Raw genomic sequence first — 10,653 nt, 5'->3', positions numbered from 1 at the left:
GATGAACGAATCTAGAGTTAAATATACAAGCAAGAAGGCGCTATATCGCTCACATATACATAGAAATGCTAAACCGTGGAAGTAATTACATAGCCTCAATTTAGTTACCAGCCAAAATAGAGACTACAGAGAAACGAATTAATAAGATACAATGCATTACCAATTTACAAATTGATATGATACTATTCGAGTCTGCGCCAATGGCTATATTAACTATATTCGTATTCAATTTCAACGAAACAAGAGGTTTAGCTAAGGTATAAGAACAGAGAACAGAATTATGCATTTTGCTATTAAATTACTCTATGATACTAGTTTACGACAAAAGCTGTATGCTTTGATCACTTCATTTGTGGTCAATTTATTTGTGAGAGAACAATGAAGTTTCAGTAAAACGCACGATCATTGAATGAATGGTCGCTTTGACAGGTTACACCAGCGTTTCGCGAACAATCTGACCATGTGCAAGATAGAGTGATTTTATTGACATCGATTGCTTGATGACTTGAAATTGACTCGTGAATTTAGCTCCGAGTCACGAGTCAATCTGTTTTTCTGGTACGCCGAGTCAAGTCAAGTCAAGTCATTTTAGCAAAGTGACTCGAGTCAAGTCATACGAAAAAGGTGACTCGAGTCATCCCAACAGCACTGCTTATCGGTCATATCCTTCCTTGTTCCTTCATGTTTAGGACTCTCACAAATTCCACAATCGGAATGATCATAATTGCAATGCCGAGAAGTATAAAATTCAAAGAGAAAGAACTCAATTTTTTAAGCCTAACCTTCCTCCTCTGAGCCTCGGGTTTATATAGACCCCCGTTCACATAAACCATCGCATAACGCGAACGTCGAATGTCGAATCCCCAACACCGAATGTTATCGGCTCGCTTATTATTTTTATTTACATTGATGTCTTCTGTGACCGTTAAATTTCCTAACCCAAAATATTATTCCTCGGATCAATATCCCGTTATATTGGTTGATGGAGGTAGGCATGGTACATGTATTTGCAGCATATAACTATAAATATTGTCGCCCATGTTATTGATACATGCGCAATATGTGTATACCAATGTATACCAATTTGTGCCGGCAAATAATGTTCGTACTTTACTGATCCCAATATATGACAGGTCGTCAGGTTGAATAGGGTTACCATATTTTGGAATAGGGATAAACCTGATTGCTGATTGCTGATCGGGAAAGAAGGATACTTTTTCAAAATTTTCCGGAAATGGTAAATTTACCACCAAAATGTGTTTGGTTGACTAAAAAAATGTCGCGTTTCCTGTTTAGCGTCATTTTTGCCCATTTTCAGGAGGACGTATATAGATCAGTGATGGTGACCCTAGGGTTGACTGTCATTGGAAATTTTATTTAAATACTAAATGCATAAACCAATAAACAATGCAATGCAATGCATAAACTAATAAACAATTTTGGATAGACATTCTAAATTTGAGCGGCTAATCAAGTCCCAGAGGATTGCAGGATGTGATAATATAGAGATTGTATCTCTATTCTCTATAGTGATACCAAAACCTTTTATGGCTCATTGCAAGCAAAATTCAATAGCACGCATGGTCGATTAGTTACCATGGACGCATAAGTTGTAAACTTCCGGCGGCGTGACGGTTTCTTGTAAATATTCGAGTAAGTTCGACGTCTCCATTGCCAATAAGCGTTGTTTGAATGCACCCAGCCAGTATTAGCCTTTGTTAGTAAATGTTTCACGCCGCGTAATGAGAAGCTCATCCACCTATTCAACTGTAAAACCGCACCGTTACATTGATTACCTAACGTCGCCGTGGCATATTAATGATTCGATTGATTCGTAACACATTCATTTCCGGTTGTTTCTACACAGAGATCAAATACACCACAGTTATGCCACTCATCGTTGAACTACCGGATGAAGCCGGTAAAGAAGAAAAAGGAAACGATTCTTTATCGGTACGAGGCGAAGGTATAAAAAAGGAATGTAGAAAAGATCGATTGTTGCACGACCCAGATAAAGACATACTCGACGATGGATCGGGCGAAAGCGCAGAACAGTACAAATCATCTGATTCCATCACTGATTTAACGGTACAAACAGAAAAAGCACTGAATTCCACAGAAAACCAGGTAAAAAAAGCAAAAACACCGTCAATAGATTTGGATAAATTAGAATGCTTATATCCCGGATGGAAAATTCCGAGGAGCGTGAGTCTTCCGAATGCTGACGACGAAGAATCTTCTCCTGTTGACGAAAACGGTCCGTTTGTGCCCGAAAATATCACACCGTTCAGTAACGTGTACGAAAAATTTACGTCTGAAAACAAGAATTTAATATCTCCGAGCACAGAATCAGTAGATTCAGCCATCGATTTGGAAGAGTCGAAACAGAATAAAGCAGAGGTAGATAAAAAGAAAAAAATCGAGGAAGCTAAAAAGAAAGAGGAATCGGAGAAAGAAATGTCGAAATATCCGCGAATGACTAAAGACAGCTTGAAGAAATTATGTAAGCAACACAAACTCTACACGACTCCATACCTCAACGACAACCTATACCTACACTACAAAGGATGGTGGAAAATTGAAAACCTAGATGAATACACCGGTCTCAAATGTCTGTGGCTCGAAGTAAACGGATTGCGGAGGATTGAAAATTTAGAAAAATTAACCAATCTCCGCTGTCTGTACCTGCAACAAAACCTGATCGAAGACATTGAGAATCTGGACGAGTTGCGGGATTTACGAATGTTAAATCTCAGCAACAACATGATAACCGAGATACAGAATTTGTCGTGTCTGCCAAAACTCGAAACCTTACAAATTGCCCACAACAGGATATCGGATGTATCGTCACTGGAGCATTTGGCTGAATGTCACGCGATTAGCGTACTCGACCTTTCGCACAACAACATATCAGATCCGGCTGTTATTGATGTTTTCGAAAAGATGGCATCTTTGAGAGTGTTAAACCTCATGGGGAACACAGTCATAAAACAGATTAAGTTCTACCGAAAATCTTTAACGGTACGCTTGAAAATCCTGACCTACTTAGACGACAGGCCTGTGTTTCCGCGGGACCGCGCGTGCGCCGAGGCCTGGCACAAAGGCGGATTTCAGGCCGAGAAAGAGGAGAGGCAAAGGTGGATTAATAAGGAACGCGAAAAAATTCAAGCCAGCGTCGATTATTTGCGGAATATCCGCGACGACGCCGAGTTTCGGAGAAAAGAGAAAGAAAGATGGGACAAAGAACACGAGGAAGTTGTTGACCAGGATGCAGAAATCCATGAAGACGAATTCAAAGTGTCTGAAATCGATGATTCGACGGAAAAAGTGGAAGAAAAATTCAACCTCGACGATCTTCCAGACTTGGAAGATGTGGACATGGAGGAAGAAAGTGCGGAATCTCCAATTTTGGAAGCGGGCGATTCGGGATTCCGCAAAATTATGATCGAGGAAATGGATCCCGTTACTCAAGACACAAAAGTCAAACCGAGTGAAACTGAAGATAAGGACATCTTCACCGAAGCAACTATTGATAGAATTTCTCTTGAATCAGGATTGGGTGCACTCAAAATTGTTGACGACACCGAGAATGCTTCTCAAAATCAGCAACCGATTCGTAAGGCACCTGTCTTCACTACCAGTGTGTCGAAAGACGTAGAGACTGCTTCGTCTGAAGGACCTGGCCCTTTGTTTGATAAAGTTATCATTGAGGAGGATAAGGCCGCTCCGAAGCCTTTGATTGAAGAGATGACTGAGGAGGAACTGGCGCTTGAATTAGATTAGGCGGCAGGGTTTGGTGTGTTGGCAATCTTTTGTAATTTTCTTACGTTCCTTATTGGCCAGCTGTGTTAATGTGGGGTTGGCGAGGCAATCCTTCGTGTAATGATGCGGAAGTCTTCTGTGAACCGCCTTTGTATGATTGAATAATATATTCAATTGTATATTAAAGTTCTGTACCTCTTCAACAATTATATGATTGTTTCATATGACGTCTGTTTGTAGCATGTATTTTTTCGTTCAGGAGATTTTCGATGTTCTTGTAGAATGTTTTGTCGTTGCGAATGACTTCCCGTGCCGGATGTATTTGTTCAACTTTGCAGTCATACAAGAGTAAGTTTTATTGACGGTTTCTGTACGATGCGATAATATATATATATGGGTTTTGACTGACGCTTGGTGATATTCATACGTGTTTTGGTGGGCCCGTCATTAAATTATATTCAGTAATTTCGAAGTCATAATAGGGTGGGGATGGATACATAAATAAAACAGTCCTCAACATAGCTTTGGGCAACATTCGACCGCAGACGTATACATCGCCAAAACACAGACTACATTGACTTGTTATATTTTCATAAGGAAATAATATTGAGATCTGTAACACAATGTTTAGCCCGTCAACTGTGAGGCTTCACTCGAACTATTTTTCCCAGGCCCCATTCCGAGTACGAGTGGACTATTATAGTTATCATTTCCGAAATGCCGTTCCTGGAAACACATTATTCGGTAGTAAAAGTTAGAATAGCAAAAAATGTAACATCGTAATGAAAATGGCTCTATTACTTTGTCAATACAAGAGCAGTTAATCCGCGTCACGAACATTCACATAAGTTGATGATTCAGACGACATGTCAGAATGTATCTCCATCGCGCGCTCTCGGTCGGCATGTGATTCTCAATTTTTTTCTGTTGACGCGTCCACACTTGCAAAGCAGTTCGTTACTTTTCTTGAGACGTACGAACCGGGCTCCTTCGCGATAATATCGGTTCGTTTTGGAGTCGAAGCATCGACGCCTCCTCACTATGCGGCTGTCGCCTACAAAGAAAATTGAAAATTGGACCTACGTATGTATAATGTATATGTATATGGGGATTATGGTGCTTAGCAACTAGCTCTCGATTGATCATTATAGATTAAAGCTGTCTTTTTTAATACTGTCGTATTTCCCCCACCGCATGTTCAAAAAAGGTACGTTTTCAGGTGGCGGTGCTTTTGTTATTTCTTCGTATTTTCAAATTTCGTTTTTCTTCGGAAATATGCGTTTTATGTTCATGTTCATTCACCGTTTTGCTAAAGTTCATTGGTATTTGTGGATTCGAAATATAATTATGACTTAAAAGTAGAGTAGACGTGGAAGTAAACGCCTGCCTACTTGAATAGATGGTGCAAGTTAGGCAAAGTCTACTCCAGCGCGCCCAAATATTCGAAGTACTTTGTTGCTGACCGTGACCACCTCTGAATTTATATCACTACGGGAGAACAACTTAAAACGCTTACTTATATGCCGCCTGTCGCTCAAATTCTCGCACTGTCCTGCTCGTCCCCTTCCTCCAAGGCACAAACAATTAGATTCAGTGCCTCCGATCAACGTATTAAATCGCTGGTTTTTGGTCACAAATGTTCCTGTCGTGATGTCGCAGCATGGGATGTCAATAGCTGGAAAATCGGGCGTTACGAGTCACGGTCTGCCAGTGACAGGTGATGCAAAGTATAATATCAGTATAATAAGCTATAATAACACCATCACACACTTAGCCTACCTCGGCAAACTGTAGAAACGCCGTTGCAAGTGCACTGGTATTCGCCGATAATGTCTGGAGAATAGCTCATAACGACTCTTCTCATGTATGGAGTCCCTTGACGATGCCAGTTGTCGTTGTGCTGGTCATAACACGAATCTGGTCGAATTTGTGCGTATACAACAGGTTAACATACTGAGATAACGCTGGTACACAACCGGTGTTACTCACCAGCTACCACTTCCGACCGTCGTTTAGTTGCAGGTGGGGGTGGAGGCACTTTACATGTCGGCTTCTTACATTCTATCTTCAGACGGCCTTTAACCGCACACGTGCACGCAAGATTTCTACCATTTTTCCCATGCCGCACGAAGGTGGTGCCTCTGGCGTATCTCCGGCCTGTTTTTGGGTCCCGGCAAGTCTCTGTATCACGGCGGGCTGTTACTGAAAAGCGGTAAAACCAGTATTATAACTTGCAGTTCGCAAATTAGACGAATTAGGTATTGCAATACAACTATGGGATCGGGATGTGATTGAAAGTATAATGTTCTTGTAGCCAATTGCTTTAGTCAAAATAATCCGAAGTTTGAAATGCTTTAATGCGACCCGAAATTCTGTGCCGATTTCCTGCGTCGTCCGGCGGATCCAACTATAAAGTTGGATCATACACAGATGTAGTCCTCTACTCCTGGTACTTACTCAAGTAGATCTGATTTTCTCTACTACTTCTACTTCGTAATATTTTGTGATCTACTTAATTTTCAGTTTGTCAAGTAGAAATAGTTCAACCCCCAATACGGAAGATAGCCTGAGGAATTTCGGGGCTGTGTTCACGTAGTACCAAAACATTTCATATTCATAAAAGTCAAGTAGCCCAGAAATTTTGTTGCGCTTCGCGCACAGTAGTTATGGAGTGACAAATATGTTTTCACGAAAGAATATTAGCGAATTTAATTTAGGTAGCGGATTGCTTGGTTCCGCTCACATCGCATTGTCGCCCGTATCAAATATTTCATCACAGTAAATATGGCTCACCATAACGTTTGAAACTACCGTTTCGCAATCTAGCAACTATAGGCCTACCTCTCATACCGTAATCTAGCAGCCCATGATGTGTCCTGCTAATCTGGAAAATACGGCTTTTTTGATCGTTACACTTGTTTTAGCAGCTCACCTTTGAAGCTTTGTGGACAAAAGACATGAAAGATATTTTCCGCTTTCAACATACATGTTGAAGCATAAAAGCAAGAGTAGTAATGCCTCTATTTTCCGAAAACAAAGTTGCACTAAATATAACTTTTACGATCCACAATATTTGTTATTAACGTGTATACTAATCATGCAAAGTGTCGAAACCGTATCCGATACAACTTCTCCGTATTGCTCTTCGCATAAACTGCGGGCCTTATACTATGAGGTAGGGCGCCATGCCATGATAGTCTCTAAAACGGGGTCTATAGTAAGCAAAGGGATAGTATCGCATTTTCATATCAATTATAACATTGCATCCCATGATGCGGACAAATTCTTATTCTGTCGAAAGTTGATACCTCATGGCATGCATCAATACGAATCAAGCTTGTTTCTGCACCTTCCGGATAGCTCAATTTGCAGCTTTTGACAGTCCATGCGAATTAAGACTGTTTTCAAAACTACTTACTTACTTGAGTAGATTTAAAGTCAGTCAATTCTACTTCTACTTCAAGCAGTTTTAGGTGGCTTATGGAAGAAGTAGGCTACTTCTAGGGGAGACCGGGGACAAATGTAACTAGGGGCAAATGTAACAATCGACCTCATCGCTAGTAGGATGGAGAAATCAGCTTGATATTTCAAGTGCGCATGCAGTAGTTATCTCTCCTATTATACCTGGAGTTACGTTGAGCAACGACGCGAAACCCCGGAATAATTAGAAAAAAACGAAATTTTTTACCCTTGAGTAAAGTTTTTCTGGTCTGGAATAATTTGTTTAGACGAATAGTACCTCAAGTAGTTACAACGTAATATATGTAGCTGGAACAATGTTACCATAGTCTACCGTGATGATAGAAAGAATAGGAGTTGCATCGCCGGGAAGGTACCAGATTGAGACACTAATCATGGTCGAGCGTGTCAGGGGCAATCGTAACACTCTGTTACTTTTGCCCCGTTACAATATGTTATCAATTCTGAATGTCTTTGTTCATATGTTGGTATTACCATTCATCTACAACAGAATGATCTTGCAACAGCCAGAAGTTCACCAGAACAGATAGCCTACTACCTTGCGATACCAATTCTTACATGATCATCTGTCGAAAAGGCTATACAATAGTGGTGATGTGAATCTGACGGTTGGGTTATTTTAGTGATTCAACCACCCTTCTCATGTTGATCGACTTTTGGTGTGTCGAACTTCAATGGCCATGACTGAATCCTCATCCCCTGACTTTGATCATGGCCCACTTACCTTTTTGATATTTGATGTGAACAATTTATTTTAATTTTGTACAGCACAGAAAAATGTCATTATAGCGTTGACGCCTCACAATGTTGCGTCCTCGTTTTGCTATGCTATCATCGGCCCATTCAACCAAGATATGTTGGCCAGGTCGGTTTCGCATCTTCGCGGGTGACTGAATGACCAACCCATTTTGCACGCTGAACAACATAACTTTGGTAGAAGAGGCCGAATATGTGTAGGGAGATGATGGAATGAATGTGTCTCTTGTACACTTTAGGCTTGAACAAGACACGAAGGGTGATATTGCATTCAAGTGTCATAAGTGCGATGGTGCGTAGCCTGGAAGCGTTCAAACGTCTCTTCCTTTAGTTTCATGCAATATTACAATTTGTGCTTCCGTTTTCGTTGTTGATTTCGTTTGTTTTTAGTTATAAATAACACTGTTACAATTTCCCCGCAAGGGTGGTACAATTGCCCCTGGGTACGGGGCGATTGTAACATTTGAGCAGCGATTTTTGCGACCCAAAATTTCCATGATCGATTGTTGATTGAGCTCCAATTTAGTTTTTATATCAACTGTCGAGTTGTTGGCTTCTATTATATAAAACATTGGAAGTGAAATTTCCACGAGAAAAACACGTAATGTTGGAAAATACAAAAAGTGTTACAATTGTCCCCGGTCTCCCCTACTCGTACTTGAGCAGATTTTCCGTCGCTACTTCTACATCAGTAGCTTTTTTGACTACTTTGACCACCTCTGATTATACACTCTTATTCTATATCAAGCATCATTTAGGTCTGGTTAGCAGTTTGCACATATCTTACAATTGCCATCATCGCGATTCAGAACAATGCAGACAATTTGTTGGCAAGCCGTCCCTCGACAGGAGCAATCATAGCTTTTTGTTTTGATTTCTGTAATGAATCTGCCGCCGCCGGCATATCTTTCTTCCGTGAAACTCCCATTGCAAGTGAGCTGCTGACCTAAAAATGTAAAAGCAGGCAAAATAATGAAACCACCTTTCCGTCGCAATATTGTGGTGCTTTTGAATCCGATGGAAATATTAATGAATGACTGACTCACATCACCAAAAATAATGCCTATTCGTTTCCGGTCTGGTAACTTTGTCAATACTTTCATGAAATCTACTAGGTATTATATAGGGTTACCAATTTTGGAAATATGGGAAGAGGATACTTATTCAGACTTGCAAAGCCGATGGAAAATCCTGAATAAATGGTAAATTTTTCACACTTCGTGGACGGTTGACTAAAAACTTTCTCGGTCGCCGCCCGAAATACAGTTTTTTCCCTTCTCATTGTTAGGTGGTTGACTAAAGAAAAAAAAGTCATCTCCGGCTCAGTTTCTGCAATACCCGCCTGAGCGTTACTTCGGTGCTGATTTACGGCATCTCAGTCGATTTTGGCGTCCTCAGAGGACGCTTTCAAAAAAAGAGGACAAATCCGCTTAACAGGGCGTATGGTAACCCTAATATTATATACCTCGCAGCTATTCTAATCAACAGAATAATTAATTACCCCCGACTTCTTCTACTCACCATCGGCAGCTGGCCAAAAACAGCACAGGCACAGCAATAGCCACGCGTGAAGGTAAACTCGAATCGATAATATACCTCTCATGTTCTAACTTCGGCTATAAGCACTAGCAGCTTTGCTCCCTCTGAAGCACCTAAAATTATGCACAAAATCAAGTGAACCTGAAGCTGTATAGGCTATTTCGCTTCTTCTCGAAGATTTCCTAGAATTTCGTGTCCCTAAATTGCGGCGGTAACTGAGTAGGCTTAGTGCCACCGAATTGAGTCGCCCGTTCAACAGATGATCCCGTCCGGATTTCGAAGGTTTAATCCCCGTAAAACGAGAGCTTATCCCCGAAAGATTATACAGAAAAGCACCATATTTCCAGCAACGTGCGCTGCCGATAGACTACTACAGGTTCTTTGTTCGTACACAAGACAATAGTTCGATCCGAAAGATGGCGCTTCTCTACTCTCTAGTCTTCACGTTACCACCAACAGACTTATAGTTTGGGTTTTAAGCGTTAGGAAAGATATCCGTAATGATGCACGGGTATCTTTCATGAACGAGGAAAATCCTTCAGTATCATCAACCATTCTCTTTCAATACATAGCTGTGAAGTGGGCATTAGGGTGGAGTGAAAATAACTTTCGGAAAACGGGGGTTCTTAAAGCCCGACAAATAAGCAGTGAGCTTTTACATAATAAGATTTATTTATTTAGCTGTTCTTTTGTAAATCACACTAACCTGTAACTTAGTTACTCCCACCGTTTACCCGCTTCAAAATTTTTGTGCAACTCGTTTTGTGTTCATAATATAGAAAACTTTCTTCTTAAGACAGATAGTAACATGCTTTGGCAGCTTTTGAGCTATACATCATGACTGTACGACCAGTGGTTGTCGAGACGGGCAATTTTACCCCCTCCCGCGCAGAAAATGGGGGTTGCCGGCTGGGAAATGCGGGCGATCCCATAAAATCAATCTTTATTGAAGTTTGAGGTTATTTGTTGGGATTTAAGAACCCAAAACAGTAATTTTCACTCCAACCTAGTGGGCATTGGTTCTACCAAGTCTACGAGCCTGCGCTTATTCGGAGTCATGGCGAGTAGGGATCCTCTCCACACCCTAGCCCACCAAAACATATAACACAACGACAC

The 10,653-nt window shown here is 40.9% G+C and overlaps 2 protein-coding genes across 2 annotated transcripts; one reads left to right on the top strand and one right to left on the bottom strand.

Moving 5' to 3' along the window:
* The first annotated feature begins 1,634 nt into the window (after positions 1-1,634).
* LOC145454082 (uncharacterized) lies at positions 1,635-4,227 on the top strand. Its single transcript, XM_080332104.1, has one exon. It carries the CDS (start codon positions 1,819-1,821, stop codon positions 3,781-3,783), a length of 1,965 nt encoding a protein of 654 aa, XP_080188230.1. The 5' UTR covers positions 1,635-1,818; the 3' UTR covers positions 3,784-4,227.
* Positions 4,228-4,332: 105 nt separating this feature from the next.
* Positions 4,333-10,509, bottom strand: LOC145454086 (uncharacterized). The gene is made up of 6 exons (XM_080332111.1): positions 9,520-10,509; positions 8,786-8,944; positions 5,752-5,964; positions 5,542-5,679; positions 5,279-5,437; positions 4,333-4,816 (listed from the first exon to the last, which is right to left on the bottom strand). Exons 1-6 carry the CDS (start codon positions 9,599-9,601, stop codon positions 4,632-4,634), a joined length of 936 nt encoding a protein of 311 aa, XP_080188237.1. The 5' UTR covers positions 9,602-10,509; the 3' UTR covers positions 4,333-4,631.
* Positions 10,510-10,653: the final 144 nt, after the last annotated feature.

The sequence above is a fragment of the Botryllus schlosseri genome, chromosome 13 (assembly GCF_051294905.1).
Source record: "Botryllus schlosseri isolate E-star chromosome 13, Bs_hap1, whole genome shotgun sequence".
Lineage (NCBI taxonomy): Eukaryota > Metazoa > Chordata > Ascidiacea > Stolidobranchia > Styelidae > Botryllus > Botryllus schlosseri.
This window is presented reverse-complemented; position numbering and strand designations above follow the sequence as displayed.